The sequence below is a fragment of the Vitis vinifera genome, chromosome 11 (genome assembly GCF_030704535.1).
Source record: "Vitis vinifera cultivar Pinot Noir 40024 chromosome 11, ASM3070453v1".
Taxonomy (NCBI): domain Eukaryota; kingdom Viridiplantae; phylum Streptophyta; class Magnoliopsida; order Vitales; family Vitaceae; genus Vitis; species Vitis vinifera.
Window position 1 is genome coordinate 10141242 of NC_081815.1, and position 27547 is coordinate 10168788.

At 34.8% G+C, this 27547-nt stretch overlaps 1 protein-coding gene and 1 long non-coding RNA gene across 3 annotated transcripts in view; both read right to left on the reverse strand.

Annotated features, from left to right (window-relative positions):
• The window catches only part of LOC100255302 (uncharacterized), a 50797-nt gene extending 24379 nt beyond the window's left edge, over positions 1 to 26418 (reverse strand). The window contains exons 1-11 of one of the 2 annotated variants that reach the window (XM_002272446.4): positions 26163 to 26417; positions 25890 to 26054; positions 25654 to 25790; positions 25396 to 25545; positions 15479 to 15580; positions 6943 to 7107; positions 6642 to 6752; positions 5530 to 5627; positions 4633 to 4756; positions 4349 to 4438; positions 2571 to 2615 (exon numbers count right to left, since the gene is read on the reverse strand). In XM_002272446.4, coding sequence (XP_002272482.1) covers positions 2571 to 2615; positions 4349 to 4438; positions 4633 to 4756; positions 5530 to 5627; positions 6642 to 6752; positions 6943 to 7107; positions 15479 to 15580; positions 25396 to 25545; positions 25654 to 25790; positions 25890 to 26054; positions 26163 to 26223 — 1248 coding nt within the window. In that variant the 5' untranslated portion in view covers positions 26224 to 26417. Of the gene's footprint in view, positions 1 to 2570; positions 2616 to 4348; positions 4439 to 4632; positions 4757 to 5529; positions 5628 to 6641; positions 6753 to 6942; positions 7108 to 15478; positions 15581 to 25395; positions 25791 to 25889; positions 26055 to 26162 lie in introns of both variants that reach the window. The other variant, XM_019223186.2, reaches the window with a different exon arrangement.
• Positions 21267 to 25384, reverse strand: LOC109123425 (uncharacterized). Its single transcript, XR_002031156.2, has 2 exons — positions 22110 to 25384; positions 21267 to 21664 (listed from the first exon to the last, which is right to left on the reverse strand). It is a non-coding gene; the product is annotated as an uncharacterized LOC109123425 (long non-coding RNA).
• Positions 26419 to 27547: the final 1129 nt, after the last annotated feature.

A 27547-nucleotide genomic window follows, 5' to 3' on the forward strand; every position in this document is an offset into this window, starting at 1 on the left:
AGCTGAACGCAAGAATCGACATCTTGTTGAGACAGCTCGTACTCTCCTCCTCCATAGTCACGTTCCTTTTCGTTTTTGGGGGGACGCTGTTCTTACCGCTTGTTATTTGATTAATCGTATGCCCTCCTCTGTCTTACACGATCAGATTCCTCACTCCCTTCTTTTCCCTGACCAACCACTTTATTTCCTTCCTCCTCGTGTCTTTGGTTGTACTTGCTTTGTTCATATTCTCACTCCTGGACAGGACAAGCTTTCCGTCAAAGCCATGAAGTGCCTCTTCTTGGGATATTCCAGACTTCAGAAGGGTTATCGTTGTTATTCCCTTGAGACTCATCGATACTTTATCTCCGCTGATGTCACCTTCTTTGAGGACTCACCATTCTTTTCCACCACTTCTGAGTCTCTTCCTGTTTCTGAAGTCTTGCCCATTCCCATTGTCTCCCCACCTGATGCTATGCCCCCTCGACCACTTCAGGTTTATCATCGTCGCCCTCGTGTCGTTGCTCCTCTCCCTTTTCCTGAGGCACCTGCTGACTCACTTCCTATCCCTTCGGCTTCACCTGCCCCGGCTCTGCCTTCTCCTAATGACTTACCCATTGCTGTTCGGAAAGGTACTCGCTCTACTCGTAATCCTCATCCTATTTACAATTTTTTGAGTTATCATCGATTATCTTCACCCTATTCTGCTTTTGTTTCTGCTATATCCTCTGTTTCTCTTCCAAAGAGCACCCATGAAGCTCTTTCCCATCCAGGCTGGCGACAGGCAATGGTGGATGAAATGGCTGCTCTGCACTCTAATGGCACTTGGGATCTTGTTGTTTTACCCTCTGGTAAATCTACAGTTGGTTGTCGTTGGGTCTATGCAGTTAAGGTTGGTCCTGATGGTCAGGTTGATCGCCTTAAGGCCCGCTTAGTTGCTAAAGGCTATACTCAAGTTTATGGTTCTGATTATGGTGACACATTCTCACCTGTTGCCAAGATTGCTTCTGTCCGCTTGCTTCTCTCCATGGCTGCTATGTGTTCTTGGCCTCTTTATCAGTTGGATATTAAAAATGCCTTCCTTCATGGTGATCTTGCCGAGGAAGTTTATATGGAGCAACCTCCTGGTTTTGTTGCTCAGGGGGAGTCTGGTTTAGTGTGCAGGTTACGCCGTTCTCTATATGGCTTGAAACAATCTCCTCGAGCATGGTTTAGCCGTTTTAGTTCTGTTGTTCAAGAGTTTGGCATGCTTCGCAGTACAGCAGACCATTCAGTTTTTTATCATCATAACTCCTTGGGGCAGTGTATTTATCTGGTTGTTTATGTGGACGACATCGTCATTACAGGCAGTGATCAGGATGGTATTCAGAAACTAAAGCAACATCTTTTTACCCACTTTCAGACCAAAGACTTGGGGAAACTCAAGTATTTCTTGGGAATTGAGATAGCTCAATCCAGTTCTGGTGTGGTCCTTTCCCAAAGGAAGTATGCTTTAGACATCCTGGAAGAAACCGGTATGTTAGACTGTAAACCGGTAGGCACACCTATGGATCCGAATGTCAAACTTGTACCAGGACAGGGGGAGCCTTTAGGAGACCCCGGGAGATATCGACGGCTCGTAGGTAAATTGAACTATCTCACCATTACTCGTCCAGACATTTCTTTTCCTATGAGTGTTGTTAGTCAATTCCTACAGTCACCATATGATAGCCATTGGGATGCCGTAATCCGTATTCTTCGATATATCAAAAGTACACCAGGCCAAGGTGTATTGTACCAGAATAGAGGTCATACTCAAGTTGTTGGTTACACAGATGCAGATTGGGCTGGCTCACCCACAGATAGACGTTCCACTTCAGGGTACTGTGTTTTTATTGGAGGTAATCTAATATCTTGGAAGAGTAAGAAACAAGATGTAGTGGCCAGATCTAGCGCTGAAGCCGAGTATCGAGCTATGGCTTTGGCAACATGTGAACTCATATGGTTGAGACATCTTCTTCAGGAGTTGAGATTTGGAAAGGATGAACAGATGAAACTCATCTGTGATAACCAGGCCGCATTACATATTGCATCTAATCCAGTCTTTCATGAAAGGACCAAGCATATTGAAGTTGACTGTCATTTTATTAGAGAGAAGATCGCATCAGGATGTATTGCTACAAGTTTTGTCAATTCAAATGATCAACTAGCAGACATCTTCACTAAATCTCTCAGAGGTCCTAGGATTAAATATATTTGTAACAAGCTTGGTGCATATGACGTATATGCTCCAGCTTGAGGGGGAGTGTTGAATATAATGTATTTATAGTATATTATCTTTCCTTGTTAATATAGGTCACATGTATGGTAGTTAGGACTCCTAGCCTTGTATATATATATCTCTCAATTGTAAGTAGACATCACATGAATGAGAATTAAGGTTTTTCTCCTTTCTCTCTCTCTCAACAATATATATATATATATAGAGAGAGAGAGAGAGAGAGAGAGTACGAAATAGAAATGGCTAAAAATTGCAAGTAGCCTACAGTAAATTAAAAATAACAAAGTAAAATCTATTTCAAGAAGGGCGAATAAAATTTCCAGAAACATACCTGTTCAAAACGGTAACTATCCTCATTTTGTATTTGAATTTCACTCTGCATTGATTAATCAAATAACCATAAGAACATAATTTGCAAAAGTTTCAAGACTTAAAGCATTGCAATTAGAAAAAGAAACATTAAAAAGGCTTATATCTTGACTAGGTTTACCAATCATGGCCATAATCTTAAGTTACTTTACTGAAAATAAATGCATTCAGAATAGACTAACCCATGGGTCCTTTGCCGTTTTACAAGCCTAAATTACAAGGTTATTTACAGCAACTCATATCCACTAGTTCTTTTCTTCTTTTATAAGGATACAACCCAGATCACCATTTAGAGTGGAAAATTCAAAATGGGTCATTTTCTACATTGTTAGGCATCATTTATCCAAGCAATACACCAGTTCCAACCCTTCAGTCCATGATTAACATCACATATCAAATTTGAAGGTTCACATATCATAATACACCAATCTCCTTTTTTGTTTGTCTAATAGGCACTATCTGTATACACTATATGTACTCTGGTGCACCTTTTTCAAGCACTTCCAATATATTTTTTTGTTTTGCATATCAAAAAAAAAAAAAAAAAAATTAAAGAAATTCTGGGAGGAAAATAAGTTAAAAGTATACCAAGGGTGTACCAATGGAATTTTGTTTCTTATGATTTCAGATTCTTCTCCAAGAGATCTTAAGGAATGCACCTCAAATCATAGAAGAAATCCACCTTCTAAACTTTGGAAAAGCATAACCAGAGGCCAATTTTCTTACAATAAAAAAAACTCTTCCCATAAGCATTCATACTCCAAGATTCATTAGGGGGTTGGGGAGGAAGAGATAACACAATCCAAACCCCATGTTTCACTAAATCAAGACTCTTACTTCCAGTGCAAGCAATAACCAAAAATAAGACATTCCTAGTACACTAACTTAACAAGGAAGCAAAATAGCTCTAAAACATCTCATAAAATCTTAACATATCATTTAAATTTCACTAATTGACTATTGAAAAAAAATTGGTATAAAAATAGAAAATCTTAAGAAAGTCTTGCAAGTTCTAAATTTCCATCAGAGTTAAAAAGAAAATAAAAATAAGAAATAAATACATAAATATTAAAAAAAAAAATGCCATTGTGTGGTTAGGACTACCAGTCTAAGTGAATCCAAGTGTGGCCCACATCTCTTCAAACCTGACTAGCATGTACTGCCTTAATAGACTAGGATATTGGGTAGGCTTTCATGTGCAGAAACCTACAGCACAACCCTCACTACGAAAAGCAATTGAATAACCCAATATGCTCTTTTCAATGAACTTCAAATTAATGGAAATAACATCATACGATAAACTAGGAATTTAGGGGTAATGGTAGCAAATTACTTTTTCTGACAAATAGAGTATGATTGTAGGAAAAAGGGCACATAGTGCTCTCCAATAACAAGTTAACCATTTATTACTTATTCAACTCTGACTAGAATAATGACCATTATGTAGAATGTTTTAGTCCTTGACATTTCTGAATCACCACTAAAGCATAATAAAAGTTCAATATGTATGCCATAAACATTTGATAGGTAATAAAAGTTTGATATGTGCTATATTGAAGCTACTAAAGTTTGAATATTAAACCAAAACTCACAAAAAAATGTTAGTTTAAGTTTTAAAAGCATGCGTACTTTGTTACACTTTTAATATATTTTTTTGCTTGCCTATAAAAAAAAAAGTCTTAAAAGACTAATTCTACCAACAAAAGAAAAAGGCTGAAAATAAAGTGATAGAATGCATACTTCTAGTTCCTGGATGATGGCAGCAGTACGCCAGCCAGCCTTTGAAGGACCTCGTAGGTCACTAAATAGGTGGTCCCCAAAGTACATCACCTAAAAGGGAAGAAAAAAATTCCTAGTGGTTATAAAGGTGGCACATCACAGTTTAAAGCAGAAAGAAATGAGAGAAGATAAATTCCAAGATATAGATTGGCAGAAGCAAATAAAGTAAATAACGCCTTTAAATATTGAACTTTTTCAACAAATAGGTAAATAAATCTTTAAAGGTGAATAATAATATGACATACCTCTGGTCCATTCCACTTTGTAATATTCAGGAAAGATTTAAGGCATCCATGGTAATAAATTTTATTTGGCAGAAATGCATCCACCTTTGAGTACGCTAAGGTGTCCTTCTCTATGTCGTAACAGCTTCAAGAAACCATTTTTTTTATCCAACCAGAAAAGGTATCAGTGTAGCATGTAGTGGTTTGTCTTTCAAAGATTTAATCAAATAGAACTCAAAGGCAAGAAGGATATAAAAGAAAACAGGGAACAAAACAAGAAGAAAATAGAAGCAATGATCTAAATCAACTAACTAAAATTTTTTCTCAATAATATAAGGAAATTTTGATTTTAGGCATGAAATAGCATTTTTCATTAACTGCATTGGGGCCCTCCTAGAGGGCAAACAGTTATATCTTTTCTTTTGCCTTTTGATGCCCTTTTATACTTGCCATGTAATTATCTGATTAAAATATATATATATATATACCTACCATGTAATTAGAAAAGGCCCCCTTTCTGTTGGACATTATATTAATAAAATCCATTTTCTGATACAAAAAATTGTAGGGATCGGTTTAGAATTTATTTTTCTAAATTTTAAGAACAAAATTTCATAATTGAAGTAGAAGACCATGAATTAGACCTTTCGACTGCACAAAGGAAACAAGTTTAATCATTTGTCAAGTATAGAATTACTGGTTCCCAGGGAATTCTTTTCCTTTGTTTGCTCCCCTTCTTATGTACTTGATTTTGTTACCTTAGAACCACTATCCATCACTCAAAAAATAATTATAAAGAAAGAAATAATGCTTATGCAACCCAATACTGCTAAGTTGGTGACAAAGCAAAGCACCATTTTATCATATAAGCAAAAATCTAGAAGCAGATGATGCATTTAACAAGTTGATGTTACAAACCGGAATGGATGCTCGGATGAGTAGAAGTTTGGCTTATTGGCTTTAGCAATCACAACATCAAAAAGTTCCCTCCAGGATTCTCTCTCACCCAAAGAATCCTAACAAACATGTCAAAGGAGCAGCTCAAAGGCAGAGCCAAGAATTTATTTGAGAGGAGAACCAACATATACATTAGTAAACTGCTGATTCAATGGATAATCTATTTCATTCATCAAAGGCTTTGATATTTATGTGTAAGGGGAGAGAAGATCATATCCTTGCATTTCAAACTTCCTTTTCACGAAGATTCTCAACAGAATTTTATTAACAAGGAATGGAACATCTATACAGAAACTTGTATTACCCTTTTAGTGATCTACATTACAATTTACAAAGCATGCAACTAGTCACTCCAACCACACAATACGATACAATTAAAATCTATACATTTAAGGAGAAAGAATGCAAAGCTTTTCCTTTTCAAACAATATACTATTTACCACAGAAAACTAAGAACAAAATAGTCCAAACTTAGACGCCATCTGGATGCAATTTTTGTTTGAACATAAAAAAAAAATAGGTTAGTTTTAAGTATTAAGGCATAAATAGCAGATAACACCATATATAGCACATAAGCCTCCAAGGTCTAGCTAAGAAGACAAGTGGAGAGAGAGAGACAAACAGAGAGAGAGATCAAAAGTTCTTATTCCCTATCCTTATATTCAATTTCTCTTATCTTATGAAAGTTACATATGATTTATGCTCCTAAATTATTTCTTTTCTTTACATGTAACTGAAATTTCTAAAACCCAGATTGATACTTTCCTCAAGAAGAAAAATTATCCACACTTGGTGTAATCAAGAACAATAAGAGGCAAACTCAAAAAATTTTGTGGCAAAATGTCTAAATAAATAATTCATAACCACCAAAAATTTTAGAATTCATAATATTTAAAAGATGATCAAGAAGATCAAATCAAAATGAATAGATTATCATTATTCAGCAGATTCACCAGAATAGAAAAGATCTTGGATGTTTAAAATATTTCTCATTCGTAAAGGTTTCAAGAAAGATGATGATGGGATCTCTATGTGATAAAGAGAGAGAGAGTCTTCTACAATTTGAGAATCACCTCCAACATAAAACGCATCCCTCCATCCACAAAGGTATATGGTGAATTAGTCAACAAGAAAAGGTTTTTCCCTTTCTCTCTAAGCATCTTGAGAAAGCGCAGCAGCTGGCCCTGGAATTTTCACCCATATAAGAATGAGTCTGAACTCTCAAGTACAGAATACAAAATTCAACTTGACAATACTAAAATATTCCATAAGAGCTTTTGCCTCAATTTTGAAAACAACTATTAATCACAATGCATGACCAATCCAACAGAAAAACCAAAATATATAGGGATTAGGGTATCCAATTCAACTGACATTTTTAACCAGGTATCTGTCCGGATCAGAAAGAATTCCTCTATGAACCAAGCCACTGTGGTGAGCATGCTGAATTGCATGGTTTACATCTTGATAGATGTAGGAAGGATCAAATTCCAGCTTAGCATCAACAAAATGTTGCACCATATCTGCAATAAGGCATGCCTACAAAGTGAACACGAAATCAAGTATTCAGGGACAAGAATAAATAAATAAATTAAAAAACAGATCATAATCAATTAATAAAACTGAAATAGTTCATGGAGGATCCTAATCTACTAATCTAGGGTAATTAGACAGTATGTGACATCTAATGTATGTGTTAAAAGTGCTCTTAAATACAGATACCAGCAACTTTCAGTTTATTTCTGTACTATTTACCCAGAGTGACAACTATTGCAAGATTCAGGTTATTGAGAATACTTCTGAAACAAAGAGATACAAGGACTATTGAGAAATGAATTCATCCTGTCAACCTGGTCTTTGTAAGGGTTATACTCATGCTTCATCCCAGCTGTGATTACAATAACTTGATCTATTTCCTGCTACTACTATCTCAAACATGCTCACAAACACATTTAATGCCACATAAAAAACTTTGTTCCTGTACTATAATGTATGTTAGATGGGTTCAGGTACGAGTATCGTATGTGCCTACGTGTCAAAACCGTTTCATCCCAAAATCTGAGGACACAAGGATTCAGCTGAAAATGATCTCAATTATGGGTGCAGGTACTTGAATACAACATTAATTATTATATGCTTTTTTTTATTTTAATGAAATGTTTAAATATTATTGAAATTTTTTTATTTATCTTTATATTTTTAATATATTAATTTTGATTTATGTTTATTTTAAAATTTTTTATGTTATTCATTATCATATGTTTTTATTTTAATTGGATGTTTACATTATTGAAATTTTTCTTTACCTGTAAATATGAAACATATTTACAATAGATCTTTTATTTTAATAAGATGTTGAGAGAAGTTTTTCAAAAGTAAATGGAAACATATTTATTATTTACCATAAATGTTGAGAACTTTTAGGAAAATACATAGTTGATTTTCAGTGAACCTCTTGAAAACTTTCAAAATATATATTTTTACTTATTTAAATTGAAAAAGGTTTATATAAATTAAGTTCTATTATTTTAAGATTGATATAGTTCAACTTAACAATAATTTCTACATAAATGTATTTTTAGATCTTGTTATTTTAAGTTGATAAAATTAGTTTGAATTTAAAATATTTTTTAAAAAGAAAACAGATAACTATTATTATCTATTACAATTTCTTTTGATGAGACAATATATAATTGTTATTATCTATTATAATTTAAAAAGAAATTAAGAAAGAGATAAGAGGCAAAAAACTTATATTGCATTATTTAAAAAATAAAAAATTTTGCTTATAAGAAAAAAGAAAAAAAAGGAGATAAAGTTGTATCTGATGCAATCCAAGCATGTTGGACAAGGATCTCACACCCACATCCATGTCGTTTCATGTCGACACGGGTACCTTGGTTGAAATTGAAGTATCCCCATATTACAAGTTATAATGCCATTTGTGCCATTATTGTATCATACATGGCCACATAAACAACCACACTAGTTTCATTATTAATTACAGCAAATTGCATCTTCATTACTTTTGCCTTTTGGTGTGCCTACGGCCACAACTAAGAGGAGTTTCGAGAGCTTCACTATTGTAACCCTTTTTCTCTTTTGATTAGTGGATTCTTGAGTGTTGGTACACTCCATGGATGTAGGGATCATATTGATCGTCGAACCACATTAAAAATCTCGTGTTTTTTTTATTTTTTTATTTTTTTGGTCATATGTGTGCGTGGTTTGGTTAACATTAGATTTCCTTTATCTTTATGTTGCTACACTAAGACTTGGCATAAGACCTTTCGTTGGCAAAACAAAATGGTATCAAAGTTTCGGTGAAGATTTCTCAAAGAGTTATGGAGAATATCCAAGGCTAAAGATTCAAAAAAGAAAAAAATGGAATTTGATTGTAAAGATGGTATAGAAGAGTTGGAATGCATAAGAGGATCACAACAGTAATTTTGGTTGAAAGCAGAGTCTTTTGTTCTCTCATTGGCATATGATACATGAAACATGTACTTTGGTATCCTATTAAAATTGTAGTTTGTCCTACACACTTAATAGATCTTCAAGGTTGGAAACAGTAAAGTGTGTAAACAATTTGAACCAATCAAGATCTACTGGAACGTGAACAATGAGTAATGATAGAGCACAATGGAACCGTGGTGCAAAGGATTCAAAAGATCGAACATTGTAAACCTAGGATTTAAGACAATAAATGCCTCTTTGATATTCTTTTACTTAAAACTTAAATTTCTAGCAAATGTGTTTTAGAAGTTCCAAGGTGAAATATACTAAGAGATCTCCTTGACAATGACATCACTGAGTCATGTGCAAGGGTACAACACATGTCACAAAGAAATAGAATACTAATTAAAAATTTGAGTCAAGGTGAATATTGTTGGAAAGTATCTTAACTTCCTAATTAATACATATTCCAGTACAGATTTTTATATAAAATATTTTTTATATTGCTATTTCCATATAGAACTATGTTTATATAAATATTCTATTCATAAAAGGAAAAAGTTGAAAGATGGAGGTATGCATTTCAAGTCTATACTGGATAGATAGAAATGTAAGGAAAAATAGGAAATATTGGTTTAACATAGCTTAGCTAAAGGGTGTAGATACAAGAAATGGGAAACATGGGATTGTTTTGTGTTGGCAGATAATTTGAATAAAATCAAATCATTCTAATTATGGACAGATTATGTTTTAAATCAATAGCCACATATCAGCAATTATTTGGCTGTTATTTGACTTTTTTTATTTTGACTTTTTTTATTAGGAGATACGATTTTATTATTCCTAGAATTAAGGCATCCTACTATGTATAAATTATAGTTTGTACTTTTGTTTTATTTTTAATAAGAAGTCGGTGAATGCTAGTTTTTTCTCTTGATCGGTGACATAGTATCAGAGTCAGCCGACTTCTACTTGAGAAAAAACAATGGTCAAAACAGCCATGACTGGAGCAAGCAGGGGTAGTGCCTCAGAGGAGCCGTCTGCCACTTCTCAGACACCTTCTACAATTGCTCCCACTGCCTTAACCTCAGAAAATGCTCTGCTACAAATTACAACAAAAAAATTGAACGGGAAATTTTTTTTACAATGGTTAAGAGCAGTGTTAAAGGTGGTTCGAGGCCGCAGCAAGCTAGGGTACCTGAATGGCACCATTATTGAACCAGCAAAAACAAACCCAACTTACCCCATATGGGATACCAACAACTCGATTGTGATGTCTTGGTTGGTAAACTCCATGACTAACGAAGTACAAAGAAATTATCTTTGTTATCCTACTGCAAAAAAAAAAAAAAAATCTGGGACTCTCTAAATCTTGCATATTTTGACTTAGAAAAATCAGCTCAGGTTTTTTAGTTACGGAATATGGCCAGAAATTTAAATCAAGGAGATTCAGATGTGTCTACATACTTCACATCACTCAACAAAATATGGCAAAGTTGGACTTAGCTGATGACTGCAATTGGAGCTGCACAGCAGATTGTGAAAGATACAGAGATCAGATTAATAAGGAAAGGATCTATGACTTCTTAGCGGGGCTCAACAAGGAACTGGATGAGGTTTGTGGTCGACTTCTTGGAATAAAGCCACTTCCAGTTATTGAAGAAATCTTCACAGAGGTGAGTAGAGAGGAGACACGCAAATGTGTGATGCTTGGTGGGGCAACAACTCCTATTATTGCTAGCAATACTACTATTGATAACTCGGCCCTGGCAGCCCATAAAAATGACATTCCCTGTGGAGATACACACAACAACAGAAGAAACGGCAACCTTTGGTGTGATCACTGTCAGAGATCCAATCAGAGTCGTGAAAACTGCTGGAAGTTGAATGGCAAGCCACCGAATTTCAGAGATAACAGAGGCACCAGGAGGGAGCCCAAGGGATATCAAACCACCTCAGATACTGAACAGCAGCTAGGAGAGAATTCTTTCAATATTTCCTTAAACAAAGAGCAGTTAGACTAGCTCTACAAATTGTTAACACCATCCTCAGCCTCGGTACCAACACAAGCAGGCACTAATACATCCCAGAACCTAATTAACTCATCATTCCTAGCTCAGAAAGGTACATTTCGGACTGCTTTGAGTGGAACAACAGAAAAATTCAACCCTTGGATTATAGATTCAGGGGCAACAGACCATATGACAGGTTGTACAAGTTTTTTTTCTACTTATACTCCAGGTTCTGGGCACATTAAAGTCAAAATTGCAAATGGATCCCTTGCTACTGTTGTAAGGACTGGTACTATAATTTTAGGGCCTCATATAACCCTTTTCAATGTTCTTCATGTCCCAAAACTATCATGTAACTTGCTATCTATAAGCAAACTTACCAAAGAGTTGAGTTGTGCTGACTATTTCTTGCCTAATCATTGCGAATTTCAGGATATGACTTCTGGGAAGAGGATTGGCAGTGCTGAGGAATATGGAGGGCTCTACTACTTCAAGGAAGTCAATACCAAGGACGGACAAGCTCTAACAGCTAGTTGTGAATCTTCCTCTAAGACTAAGCAACAAGGAATAATGTTGTGGCACTTTAGGTTAGGTCATCCTAATTTTCAATATTTGTAACATTTGTTTCCTTCTCTTTTCAATAATAAAGATATCTTTCAGTGTGATATTTGTCAATTTGCCAAACATCAACACTCTAATTATCCTCTCAACCCTACAAAGCATCCAAACCTTTTGCAATGATACATAGTGACATACAGGATCCCTCACGTCTACAAAGTCTAACTACGAAAAGGTGGTTTATCATGTTTATTGGATCACACATGCACTACACAGCTATATCTCTTGAAAGAAAAAAATGAGGCAAAACCAACATTCAAAATTTTTTTCAAATGATTCAAAACCAGTTTAATGCTAAAATCCAAGTCTTATGAATGGATAGTAGGGATGAGCATTTTAACACCATTTTGGGAATTATTTGTTAGAAAAAGGGATTATGCATCAAAGTTCATATGTAAGTACACCTCAACAAAATGGAGTGGCTAAGCGAAAGAATAGACATTAATTGGAAGTAGCCCGATCCATTATGTTTACCACAAACATACCAAAACAATTTTGGGGGGATTCCATTCTTACAGCCTGTTACCTTATAAATCGCATGCCTACCCGAGTTCTCAATTACCAAACACTGTTAAAAAACTTCCTCCAATTCTATCCACAAACTCTGTCCATTAACAAACTCTGATCAAAATCGAACCAAACTGGATCCTAAAGCACTAGCCTATGTCTTCCTTGGTTACTCAGCCACACAAAAGGGATATCGTTGTTACTCTCTTGAAAAACGAAAATACTTTGTCACTATGGATGTTACGTTTTTTGAGAACCAACTATATCTCTCCCAATATTCACTTCAGGGGGAGAATAATGTAGGTAAAGAGAATTTTTGTCAATTATCATTGTTGAGCCCACTGCCATAACAACCACCAAACTTGTTGCCTAACCCAGCTGTCTCACCAGAACAGCTATTAAACCAGCCTTCTTTGCCAGAACAACACCAAACTTGCTGCCTAACCCAACTGTGTCACCAGAACAGCTATTAAACCAGCCTTCTCACCCACCTGAACAGCCAGAACACCTCCTTAACCAGCTAGTGTTTGAAATTGACAAACCAGAACAAACTAACCCAACTGAACCTGAGGTGTCAACAACAAAAATAGATTCAAGGCCAAGGGCAGATTCACTGCAGCAACCAGAACTTTGTGTCTATTCAATGAGGAGTAGGCTGAGAATAGTAGAGACCAAAATGGACCAACAGTTCTATCAAGAATCAAAACCAATTGCCATTCCTGAGGTAAGTGACCTTAATTTGCCCATAGCCATGAGAAAAGATCGATCATGTACTCAACACCCAATATCCAATTTTTTTTCATATGATCATCTCTCACCTCGATTTCAGGTGTTTATTTCCAGACTTTCAGGAGAAGAAGTTCTGAAACATATTCATGAGGCTCTACAAGATCCTTAATGGAGAGAAGTTGTAATGGAGGAAATGAAAGCTCTGGAAAAAAACCGAACCTGGGATTTCGCGGACAAGCCCAATGGAAAGATGCCTATTGGATGCAAATGGGTGTTTGTTGTAAAATATAAATCAGATGGGTCTATTGAAAGGTACAATGCGAGGCTGGTAGCTAAGGGATTCACTCAAACTTATGGTATTGATTATCAAGAAGCGTTTGCCCCAGTTGCTAAACTTAATACAGTAAGAGTTCTTTATTCCTTGCTGCAAATCCGGATTGGCAACTTGAACAACTAGACATTAAAAATGCTTTTTTGAATGGAGACCTAGAAGAAGAAGTGTACATGGAATTGCCTCATGGATTCAATCATGAAAGGAAGGAAGGGAAAGTCTAGAAGCTTAGAAAATCTCTCTATGGGTTGAAACAGTCGCCCTGTGCATGGTTCGAGGGATTTACCAAGACCATCATGATGCATGGATATACACAGGCCCAATCTGATAATACCTTGTTTTATCATCACAATGATGGTACAGTCACTATTCTCATTGCCTATGTGGATGACATTATAGTGACTGGGAATGATCCAATGGAGATGGAACGATTAAAAGAGAAGTTGGTTGTTGAGTTTGAAACTAAAGATCTAGGACCTTTACATTACTTTCTAGGGATGGAAGTGGCAAGGAACAAAAGTGGAATATCAGTTTCCCAAAGAAAATATATTCTAGATCTTTTGAAAGAAACCGGAATGCTAGGATGTAAACTTGTGGACACTCCAATGGATCCACTAAAGAAGATTGGAGAACAAAAAGAAAGCACACCTGTTGACACCGGAAGATATCAACGCCTAGTAGGAAAGCTAATTTATCTTTCCCACACTAGGCCAGACATCGCTTTTGCAGTAAGCGTTGAGTCAATACATGCATGCTCCTTGCAAAGAGCATATGGAAGCCGTGTATAGAATTATGAAGTATCTTAAAGGATCTCTTGGGAAAGGATTATACTTTAGGAAAAATGAAACAAGAAGCATTGAAGGGTTCACGGACGCTAATTGGACAAGCTCCATAGATGACCAAAGATCAACGTCAAGCTATTGCACCTTTGTGTGGGGCAACTTGGTGACTTGAAGGAGCAAGAAGCAAACAGTTGTAGCTAGAAGTAGCGCAAAGGCGGAATTTCGTGCTATTGCTCATGGTATGTGTGAACTATTATGGCTTAAACAACTTCTAAGAGAAATTGGTGTGAAGGAGGAGATGCCAATGAAGATGTATTGTGATAATAAGGTGGCCATCAACATATCACACAACCCAGTTCATCATGACCGGACTAAACATGTAGAAGATAATAGACACTTTATAAAAGAGAAGGTTGAAGATGGTACAATTTGCATGGTTTATGTATCAACAAATAAACAAGTAGCAGATGTTCTCACCAAAGCACTATCAAGAAGATCATTCGAGTAGCTAATAGACAAGTTGGGTATGTTCAATTTGTACAACCCAACTTGAGGGGGAGTGTTGGAAGATAATTTGAATAAAATCAAATCATTCTAATTATGGACAGATTATGTTTTAAATCAGTAGCCAAATAATTACTATTTGGTTGTTATTTGACTGTTTTGATTTTAACTTTTTTGATTGGGAGATATGATTTTATTATTCCTAGAATTAAGGTCTATTTCATGTCCTGCTAAGTATAAATTATAGTTTGTACTTTTGTTTTGTTTTTAATAAGAATTTGGTGAAAGCTAGTTTTTTCTCTTGATCGGTGACATTTTGAACCCTCAGGTTTGTATCCTTATTTTCTTTTCTTTATATATGGTATAGTGGATTAGCTCTCTCATATCCATATATGTAGGCATAGGTGGCGGAACCGTTAAGACCCCATGTGTCTTTATTTGTAGATTTCCTTTATCTTTATGTTTTTTGATTGGATCCTTTATCTTTATGTTATAGCACTAAGACATGACATCAAAGCTTCCAATAGTAAAACATGTTAATTAAAGTGATTTAATCCTAGAGGTACTTTTGCACATAGTAAAGATGACAATTGACCAACTAGGATTTTAATATACAACACATGATTGTTTAGCACATTACTAGGGCCTAGGCCTAATACTTAAGATTTGTCAACAAAAAAAGGCAATGTTCATCATTGACTAATATGAAGTTTCTAGATGCTACCTTATAAAATTAAAAAGAGGGCTAAGACTGTTGACTTTTCTACACTTGAATTGCAAGCCTAAGAGTGCCTTTTATAACAAGATCATCTAGAAATGTGTAACAGAGTCAAAGAATAAAAGAAAAATAGTCAAATAAATTCAATATCAGATCCAATATGAAACTAAATGCTAAAAATAAGATAGAAATAAAGATCAAATACAGAATTGCCTAGGCTAATAGATATCAAAGCATTGATGGTGAAACTAACCTCACTGAAGCAAAAGAAATCCATCAACCCAACAAGCCCCCATAATTGGTCACGACCAATATGTCGTGTACCATATATCTCTTCTATTTCCTTCCTGCCAAGCTGATTTGTAGATATAAAATAACCATTAAAATAGTTATATCTACAATAAAACTAGTATGCATTTTCATGAATCCTGATCAATTAAATTATCCAATCACAATATAGCTCACAACAAATCAATCTTTTGTATTGGTTATATAAATAAAAAAGAAACTAGGCATATAGAATTGTGCTATGTCACTCCCATTAGTCTATAATATTTGTTTACAGCACAGTTTTAGTTGATCAAATCAAAATAAATATCTGAAAAAAACAAGTGATGTGTGAAATATATATAAATAAAAATAAAATAAAATGCAAAAGGAGATACTCACAAGCAACCATTTTTATTATCACCAAAAGAAGATCCAAGAACATAGATTCAAGAGCTAATTACCCCTTGAATTATGGGATGAATGAAGTTAGGATTTATGTCTAGAGTTCTACAATACACATGCTTACCATTCCAAATCCTCCTGAAGAAGAAAAAAAAGGAAGAAAAGAAAACCCGTTTCTATCTAAAAAGAACTCCATGCTTGGTAATTACGGTACAATTGCACTTGAAGACTGGTACCTGGTGCTGCACATGTTGCACCCTCAATTGAATATCTATACAGAATTATGTTAGGGATTTTTAATGGTTGTAAATAGAAGCTATGATGCTCCCATAGAGACAAAAATGTAGACTAAGTAAAGAAGAGTTCCAAATAAATCGTTCAAAACTTGACTCCAAAAATTAAAAACAAAAATTGTTGATCTTAATATTCACGCAAACAGAGATTTCAATAGAATATCTTTCAATCTTAGAAATGATAGATCAACTCCCTAAAAGTCACTCCTGAAAAATACATTAAGGTGAGTGTTGATGCATAGCAGTGGGTTGGATTTCCAGTTCTTTCCAAGAAAACTCCATTTTTTGGCACATTAGTGTAGGAAACTTATAAATTCCCAAGAGGATTATAGTAGATGATTTTAGGTTCTTCATATTCTAGTTAAATAGGGACCTTTCTAAATTCTTCCTCATGACAAGTGGAAGTGTTGGAGAATATGATATACATTATGAACCCAAACCCTATAAGCTTAAGCTTTTAGGAAAATTGGTTGTTCAACATGGTATCAGAGTAGGTTTGATTCCAAACCCTAACCCTAACCCTAACCTTAAAAAAAAATAAAAAATAAATAAAAAATAAAACATTATACTGTCACACTACAGTACCACGCTACAATGCCATGCTACAATGATTTGCTACCATGTCGCTACAGTGTCTTTGTTATGGTGATATCCAATACTAGCGCATTTGTGATTGATCGTATCTTGTGGTGCAAGTATCACGAGTATGTGTTAGTACCAAAAGTATCCTAACATCCTTTTGTTTCCATTTTGTGGAATTCCAGGTTTAGAGCCCTATTTTATAAGGCAATTTGAGGAGATCATGGGTTGTAGCCTATTTTAATTAAGTTTTTATTTCTTTAAAGAAAGAGATTAGGATAATATCTCCAGCTTTTATGATAATATTTCCAGCCTTTATTTCCTACTTTATTAGGATTTTTTTTTCCCATTTGTTAGCTGATAGAATCAAGGAGATTTACTGACAATCTGCTGTCATATTTCCTATATAAGACCCTTTGCAATCAGCTGGATTTTCAGAATGAATTCAATAGAGTTTTCGCCTCATTCTACATGGTATCAGAGCCTCCTCTGAACCATGATAAATCTGGATGGTTAAGCATGGCATGACCACCGATAAGATGAGTTCCACCTCCAATCAAGAAGTTGTCATCTCCAGCAACAATGGCAGATCAGAAATCTCTGTTCTTCCCATTACAGGGCATAAACTAAATGAACACAATTTTCTTCAATAGTCTTAGTCCGTTATGATGTTTATTTGCAGAAAAAGGAAGGACAATTATCTCACTGGTACTGCAATGGCTCCATGGAAAGAAGATCCAAAGTTCGAAGTGTGGAAATCAGAAAACAATATGGTGATGTCTTGGCTGATCAATTTCATGAACAATGAAATTGGTGAGAATTTCATGTTTTATGTAAGAGCAAAGGATATATAGGATGCAGCAAAAGAAACCTACTCCGACAATGAAGTCACTGTTGAAGTCTTTGAGATAAAGAGCATTCTACATGATCTACAACAAGGGGAACTCTCGGTCACTCAATACTTCAATACCCTCACCCACCACTGGCAACAAGTGGATATGTTCGAAGAATTACAGTGGGAATGTCCTGTAGACAGTATTAAATACAAGAAAAATGTTGAAAAAGAAAGGATCTTCAAGTTTATGTTAGGTCTCAATAAAAACCTGGATGAAGCAAGGGGAAGAATCCTTGGAATTAAGCCTTTGTCATCCATCCAAGAAGCATTCTTTGAGGTCCAAAGGGAGGAAAGCTGGAAGAAGGTCATAATGGGAAATCACAGCATCTCTACCACAATTAAGAATTCAACACTTTTTTTTATAATCGAGGAACCTTCCATGGCCAAGCCCTTAGGACTCTCCATGGGAAACCAAACCTCGGGGTGCTGACCGCCCCGCAACAATCAACATCAAGTAAATTCAAGGTATCATCAATGATAGGATTTGAACCCAGAACCATGTGTCACTTACTGGGACCACACTTCCCAATGTTCACCTTGACCAACTAGACTATCTTGGTGGGTACAATTAAGAGTTCAACACTTGTCTTTTGCAAAGTAAATTTTTCAAGCAATGACAACCGAACTTGTAGAGGCAAGTCATGTTGTGACCATTGTCGTAAACCAGGACATACCAAAGACACTTGTTGGAAGTTACATGGTAAGCCCGCTAATTGGAAAGCAACAAGACCACCACCTGAATGTGAAAGTCATGGGTTCATGACCACAGGAGACAATCATCCATACTTTTGAGGCAACTCTATTCAGCAAAGAGCAAATGGATCTCCTTCAAAAAATGTTCAGCCAATCTCAACCAAGTCCTACTACACCTATTATTGGAACCAGTTCAATAGCACAAAAAGGTAATTTTTTAAGTGCTCTAAGCATCAAAACCGAGAAACCAAGTTCCTAGATAATCGATTCTGGTGCTTCTGATCACATGACTGGAAATGCCACTTTGTTTCACACTCACAGCCCCTGTTCTGAAAAGTCTAAGGTCTGAATTGCCAATGGGTCATTATCCATGGTGGCTGGTACAGGTCCATTGTTATCTGAAAGAACATGACCTTGAAATATGTTCTTTTGGTTCCAAATCTGACTTGTAACTTGCTGTCCATTAATAAAATAACAAAGGACCTTAACTATGCTACTAAGTCTTTTCCCACATATTGCAAATTTCAGGAATTGGACTCTGAGAAGATGATTGTCAATGCTAAGGAGTGTGTGAGACTCTACATTCCCAGAATTGATGATTCCCTTGAAGAACAAACTCAAAATGCAAGTTGTGTTTTCACTCCTACCTTAGTAAACCAATCCAATAGGGATTTCTATCTCAGTCGTTAGTTCTAATAATGAGAGTGCAATCATTTTATGGCATTATAGGTTGGGTCATCCTAGTTTTTTGTATTTGGAAAAACTGTTTCCTTCATTATTTAAAGATAAAAATCCAAAGTTTTTTTAGTGTGAGATTTGTCAATTTTCCAAACTTGTTCAAAATACTTATCCAAATCAGCCATACAAAGCATCTTATCCCTTCTCAATCATTCATAGTGATATTTGGTGGCCATCTAAGGTAAATAATGTTTCAAGGGCTAGATGGTTTGTGTCTTTTGTTGATGATCACAGAACTACCTAGATATTCCTCATGAAAGAAAAATCAAAAGCTGGTCCAATCTTCCAGAACTTCAACTCCATGGTCCAAACACAAATTCAAGTCCTTAGAACTAACAATGCTAAAGAATATTTTCATTCTATACTCAAGGAGTACCTATTGAATAATGGTATAGTTCATCAAAGTTCTTGTGTAGACACCTCACAACAAAATGGAGTCGCTGAAAGAAAAAACAAACACCTCCTTAAAGTCATCAAGTCCCTTATGTTCACCATACATGTGCCAAAACATTTCTAAGGGGAAGTTGTTCTTACTGCTTCCTATCTTATCAATAGGATGCCATCTAGAGTCCTAAGATTTCAAACCCCTTGCCAAACCCTCATCTAGGCCTATCCTCACACTCGAATCATCTCCTCCTTGCCCTTAAAAGTGTTTGGTTGCATTGCGTTTATTCATGTTCACCAACACCACAAAAGTAAACTAGATCCTAAATCCATAAAGTGTCTATTTCTTAGTTATTCTCTCAATCAAAAAAGTTATAAATGTTATTCACCTATCACTAGAAAATTCTACAATTCTAAGGATGTAACCTTTTTTGAAAATCAACCTTTCTACCACAAAACCAATATTCAGGGGGACAACTCAATGACACAAGAATATCAGCTTTGATTAAATGAGGATATCGTCTGGTCTAATCCTATTAACTTGTCTGCACCAATTTCTCCTCAAAATATCTGGTATGTACCCATTCACAACACTAATTCCCAAACCAACACACAACTTGCAAATAATAAAAAGTTGTGTTTATTCAAGGAAACAAAAAACCCAGGAGGAGATGGAGCATCATACACTCCTTAAGCAAAACCAAGCGTCCAACCCGAGTTCAAACAATCTTGATTCCCTTTCAAGTAATACAGTTCATGAATCCTTTTCTAATGATTCTCCTAGTAACGATCCTAATATTCCTATTGCTTGGAGGAAAGTTGTCAAATCATGTACTCAACATCTGATTTCCATGTTTGTGTCTTATGGAAATTTATCCTTAAGTTACCGTGCCTTTGTTACTAATCTCTCCAATATAAAAATTCCAAACAATATATAGGAAGCTCTTAAAAAAATCAGAATGGAGCGCAGCAGTTAGAGATGCAATCTGAGCTCTTGAGAAGAATGAAACTTGGGAACTCTTAGACTTACTAGAAGGGAAACAACCTATGGGATGTAAATGGATCTTTAATGTCAAATATAAAACCGATGGGAGTGTAGACAGGTACAAACACTCAGACCTATGAGATTAATTATCAAGAGACATTTGCTCCAATGGCTAAACTAAATATAGTTCGAGTGCTATTATTGTTGGCAGCTAATTTAGATTAGCCTCTCCACCAATTAGATGTCAAAAACGCTTTCCTCAATGATGACTTGGAAGAAGTCTACGTGGAAATTCCACCAAGATTTGAAACAACAAGCAACATCAACACAGTCTGTAAACTCCAAAAGTCATTATATGGCCTCAATCAAGGAAGGGCATTTCAGTTTCTCAACGTAAGTACACTCTGGACCTTCCATAGTTTTAAAAGGCTCACGGAGCACCAAGGCGCAAAGTCCTCCTACAGCCTAAGGCGCAAGGCGCACTTAAGGCGCGGGCTTTGGTGAAGTGAGGCGCACCTTACTTTACATATATAATTTTATATAATACAATTAAATTTAATAACTGTTTATTTATTCTAAGTGCATATATCATCAAATATTATCTAAATTTTCAATCTAATCAACAAAAAACATAAAACAAATAGCTCTAAGCATAAAAACTAAGCATCATGATTGTTTCATTTATCATAATATGTATTCATTTCACAACCACAATAAATTGATAGTTCATTATCATAAATAAATAGACAATTCATCATAAATAAATAGATAAACAATAAGTAAATAAAAAATAAAAATTAGATTATTTTTTTTATAGATAAAATGGAAGTATATTAAACAAAAAGAGGAAGCACCAAAAACAGTGCCTTCCAAGTATACAGGGAGTATACAAACAAGCCCAAAGACACACCCCTAAGGGGAAAGGAAAGCAACACACAAACTTCCCTTACTTAGAGCCTAACCAGTTTAAAAAACTTACAAGAGAAGAAGGGCTCAAAACTAAAGAAACCCTGACCCAAGACCAAAGATTACATACAAAAGAATATTTCAATCTTTGAAGCGAAAGCTCCCCATTCCCAAAAGCTAAAAAATTCATTTCCTTCCAGACTAACCAAAAAATACACAAGGGAGCAATTTGCCAAGCCTTCTTACAAGCTTTCCCCACAAACGCTCCATGCCACCCAAGAAGAGTTTCCTTCACTATACACGAAAGAGTCCAAGTCACACCAAAAAGGGAGAAAAAATAAAAATTAGATAAATAAGTAGTTTTCGTCTTTCACAATTTCATTATTATAATAAATAAATAAATAAATAAATAATTAATTAATTAATTAATTAATTAACAGTACAAAAATACACCAAAAATATAAGAAAATAATAATTATATAAATAAGTAGTTTCCGTGTTTCACAATTTCATTATCATAATAAATAAATAATAGATAAATAAATTAATTAAACAAAAATATAAAATACGTAAAAATTTAAAAAATAAAAACAATTAGATAAATAAGTAGCCTTAACTTTTCTTTGACAATTTCATTATCATAATAGATAAATAGAAATATAAAAATAAAAATTTAAATGCCCAAAAGAGACTTAGTGACGGATCGAAACTGTACCAATGCCAACCACTAGGTACGCACCTCTCTTCGTCTTCCTCTCTCCTTCTTCTCTTCTTCTTCCTTGGTTCTTCTTTCTGTCCTCTTCTCAATTTCTACTCTCTATTGAGCCTTAATTTTGGGTCTTTTGTGTTTCTTTAAAGCTCATTTTGGGTTGTTAAAAAAAAAAAAAAATGCTTCTTCTTCTTCTTCTCACGATCTTAGGATCAACTTCCAGCCCTAATTTGGGCATTTTCTTTTGCTTTTATTCCACCAACAAAACGTTGTATATTCCTGGTGAAATAAAAAACTTTAAAAAAAATAAAAAACACCCAGATTAGGCCTAGAAGTGGATTGTGACTGCAGAGAAGAGAAGAAGAACAAATAGAGAAGCATGCCTTTCTGGACCTTCGCGTTTGGCCAAAGGCATACACCTTCCGCGCCTAAGCAACGCTTTCTTCAACGGGTTGCACCTTGAGTAAGGTGAGGCGCTGGAGCTCCACGTCGCGCCGCCTTGCACCTAAAGCGCACCTTTTAAAACTATAGGACCTTCTAAAGGAAATAGCAATGCTAGGATGTAAGCCTACTGACACTCCTATGGATTCAACCTGTAAATTGGGAATGAAAGAAGGAAGCTCTCCAGTTGACAAGGGAAGGTATCAAAGACTAATAGGGAAACTCATATATCTTTCTCATATAAGGCCTAACATTAGTTTCTCAGTTAGTGTGGTGAGTCAATTTATGAATAACCTAACAAATGAACATCTTAATGTTGTGTATTAGATCCTTAGGTACCCAAAAATGACACCAAGCAAGGGTTTGTACTTTCAAAAGGGAACAAACAAGAACAATGAATTTTTTCATATGCTAATTGGGTTGGTTCTATAACTAACAGATGATCTACCTCTAGTTATTGCATTTATGTATGGGGGAATCTCGTTACATGGCGAAGTAAAAAGTAGTCCGTAGTTGAAAGAAGCAATGTCAAGGTTGAATTCAAGGCTATGGAGGAATGTGACTAAAAAGATTGCTTGAAGAGTTAAAAATTCCTACCGAGAAGTCAATGAAGATGTTGTAACAATCAAGCAGCTATAAGTATTGCAAAGAACCCGGTCCGTCATGACAAAACTAAGCATGTGGAAATTAACCTCGCTTCATCAAAAAAAAAATAATAATAAGGAATAGTTAAAATGTTTTACACTCCTACAAGCCTTCAGACTACGGACATTCTTACAAAGGCCCTTCCAAGAACCAATTTTGAAGCTTTGATCAACAAGCTGGGAATGATTGAGGAGATCATGGGTTGTAGCCTATTTTAATTAAGTTTTTATTTGTTTAAAGAGAGAGATTAGGACAATATGTCCATCTTTTATGATAATATTTCCAACCTTTATTTCCTACTTTATTAGGATTGTTTTTCCCATTTGTTAGCTACTAGAATCAAGGAGATTAACTGACAAGCTGCTGTCATTTTTCTCAAATGATACCCTTTGTAATCAGCTGGATTTTCAGAACAAATTCAATAGAGTTTTCACTTCATTCTACACATATTAAATGAAATAGTCCCTATTTTTAAGTGCAAGTATGGCATTTAGTAGTGATAATAAATCTAGAGATAGTGTTGGCATTCAAATTACTTCAGTAAAGCAAAAGGGACCTAATTATTTATTATGGTCTAAAGTCATGAGGGTGTATATTGAGACAAATGGAAAACTAAAACATCTTGTGAAAGATCCTCCTTCCCAGGAATCTAAAAATTTTGATGAGTGGCCACAAGATGACTTCATGATAACAACATGGTATCAAAGCCTCATTTGGTGGGAGGTCATGCATTCAAACCTCATCACCATAATTTTATTTCCTCAATTTATTAAGCTCACGTGCAAGCCATAAAGAAAAAGAAGCTACACATAAGGAAGATTGTTGGAGAGTTTGATATATATTGTGAACCCAAATCCTACAAGCTTAAGCTTTTAGGAAAATTTGGTTGCACTTCAACAAGAAGAAACCATACTAGAAAGCTCAATTTACTAGTAAATAAATAAATAATACAATCTTGAAATAAATGTTTCTATATAAACAAAAAATTTCATCATAATAATTGATTGATCACAAAAATCCAATTGATTAATGTAATCTTTGGAGTTGGGCTCGGGTGTACATTGGTGAGGAGTCCTTGTCTCTCTTAGGCTTTTTAGAGTGGCTAGCATCCACTGAAGGGCTGGTAAGGTTGTTTGTTTTTGTGTCTTTTGGTTTAGGCTACTGTGTATACTCCCTATATGCCTTGTGGCTTTTTTTCGTTTCTTAATCTATTGCTTGCTTATTTATCAAAAAAAAAAAAAATCCAATTGATTAATGTGACAAAAGTTCCAAGCCATTTGGACAATTTATTTTTACATAAAAACCTCATTGTTGCCATTAAAACACCCAAAACCAATTGTCTAGCTAAAAGGGATCCAAAGTAGGGATCAATAGTCCTAAGCTAACCTTAGTATCACTTTGCTCCATCAATTGGATGATTACATTGGAACTCTATCTAAGCTATTTAGTTTTTTAAGTCCATGGTGCAGCTTCCCAATATGCAACACTATGTTTAGACTTTTCAATCATTTAGTTCCATTTCACATTCTAAGGACAGAGTGCTTAGTCCATAGCAATTGTTAAGACAGCTATTCAATTTAGCTGAAAGATAAAAATAAATATAAATAATTAAGTGTTCGTTTGAATACACTCACTAATTTTTTATTTGCAAAAACAACATAAAAAAATAGTAGTAAATTATATATAAAATGTAAGAACCCTTATATCAAAAGTATGGATTTATCTTTTGTTTTTAAACTTAAAACCCATTATCTTTTTGAGTTATGTCCCAAAAAGTTCTTCCATTTTATGTTATTGTTATTACAATTTTTTTCTCTTTAAAAATAGAAAGTATATCCAAATGACACCTAAGTGTAATAATAATAATAATACTAATAAGTAAACAACATCCAGGCATACACATACATGCACTTGCACACAAACATATGTATAATCCCATCTCCCAAGTTGATCATGAGTAAAGTCATAGGTTTACCCTCCTAAATTGTTCACTCTGTTTCACCCTCTACACAGTTGTCAACCAAATTCTGAATTGCTTTTCCATAAGTACCAAGAATTCAGATATTAACCAAAGCAGGTATGTGGTGATTACAGTGGGCAGTCTTCATAACCATTATCAAGTTCAAAGGCATAGTAAACAAACACCAATTTCCAAACATATGCCATTTCAAGGATCATTTTCTGTCAAAGCATAAAACATTCATATAAACAAAATAATAATACCCAGTACCTTACGACGTCCAAAGTAACATCCGTCAGGTTCAATTGACCCAAAGAAATCTAACTTCAAAAGACACCCTTTTAACTTGTCATAGTATAGACCTCTTATGGGAAAGGTAGGATCGTATTTAAATTCCAAGCAACATTGAGGATATCGAAGCTGCAAGAGCCACCAAAAGAAAAAAAAGGGAAATATAAAGATAAAGATATTCAACCTATAAAAAAAAAATAATAAAGAAAAATAGAAATCAGTAGAAAAAAAACTAACCTCATTGACCATATGCTCTTTGGCAAGATCATATATCAAGGTCTGTAGATTAGCCGAATAATGCGCCAAAGTATAGTCATAATCAAATCCACAAACTTGTATATCGTCCATCCTCAGGTTCTTATTGACATATACACCTAATTTCAGCATCCGTCAATAACCAAGATTGCGGATAGCATAACTCAAGAGGATAATTAAATCAGTCTCAAACAAAAGAAAAAGAAATAAACAAAAACCTCGTGGATTCATCTTGGGAATTCCCTTGAGAGCATCAGGAATCTGGACAAAATTCTCTTTAGCAGCAAGGAAATCACGACGAATCTTGGCTATCTCATCCTGGAGAACAGAGGCTTGCTCGGATGGCGTGATCACATTGTAGGCTCGTGAGCTGCCTCCAACCCCTGGATTCAAAAATGAAAATCAACTATGCAACAATTCTGCTGTTCCGAGTTGAAAAAATATTTACAATATAGATAGAGAGACAGAAAGAAATGAAAATCGAACAAGACCTGATCGAAGTTGAGAAGGAGAAAAGGTCCTCCTTTGCAAGGAAGAGAAAAGCCTTGACATGATATTCAGCTCTGCATTGGGCGGGTGGATTATTTAGGGTTTTGGTTTTTGTTATTATTTGATATTTCGGGATTTGGAAAATGGAGGGAGGTGACGTTAGTTATCAGGGTTTTATTGGAAATCATCCGGACAAGGAGGCAACGAAGGAGCCAGCCGCGTAGGAGAATTGTGTTTTGAGGGTAATTGGCCTGATTAGCCCATGGCCCTGTTATCCGTATTTTAACTAAAAAAAAATAGAAATTGAGAGAAAAGATATTGTCGTTAGAAGCAGGGAGGAAAATGTCGCCGATTTTCGGCGATATATCGCCGAAATATCGTGTGTCGATGGGGATCGACACGATTTTTCTTGCAGAAATATCGGCCAGATGATTTTTCGGGATAAATCTCGAGAAATCGGCGATTTATCGCGATATATCGGCGATTTTGGCGAGAAATCGGCGATTTTTCTCGATATATCGCCTGGTCAACGCGGGGTCAACGGAGTCAACGCGCTACAGTGAAAGTCAATGTGCTACAGTGTCCCCGCTACAGTGCACCTCCCAAACAATTTGCTTTTGCTTCCGAGGGGATTTGAACCCCAAACCAAAAGGTTTGGGGTTCAGCCTTCTTGCCAACTGGGCTAACTCGCCCTTATGATATAAAGTGCATTAAACATATATATACTTAAAGTCCTTATATAAAGAAAATGTTAAATGAATATTTTAAAGAGCAAATTAATTATAATTATTTTATAATTAAAAGCAAAATTTTCTTTTAATTAATTACCAAAAATATAAAAATTATATAATTTTCTTCATAATGTTTTTAATATCATTAATAATTAATTAAATATTAAAAAATTATATATATATATATATTATAATTTATTTTATATTGTTTAATACAATTGAATTAAATGGATCATATTTTAATATTAATATATATTTTAAAATTAGACATATTGTAATCAAATATCATAATATTATATGTAATTTAATAATAAATGTACACTTATAAAATTCATATTTTTATCGATGCATACAATATTATTATCAAATATGATAAATCATGTTATATATATATATCAAAATTTTCAATAAAATAACTTTAAAATGTCTATTATACTTCTAATTATATTATTATGAGGTTTTCTTTACATTTTCATGAGTTTTTAACAATTTTAAGCACCAATATTTTTTTCCAAAATATCCGCCGATATATCTCCGATATATCCCAATATATCTCCGATATATCCGATATATCCGTAAAATCGAAGTACCGATATATCTGTGATTACCGATATTTTCATCCTTGGTTAGAAGAAAAGTATCCTTCACTATTAAAT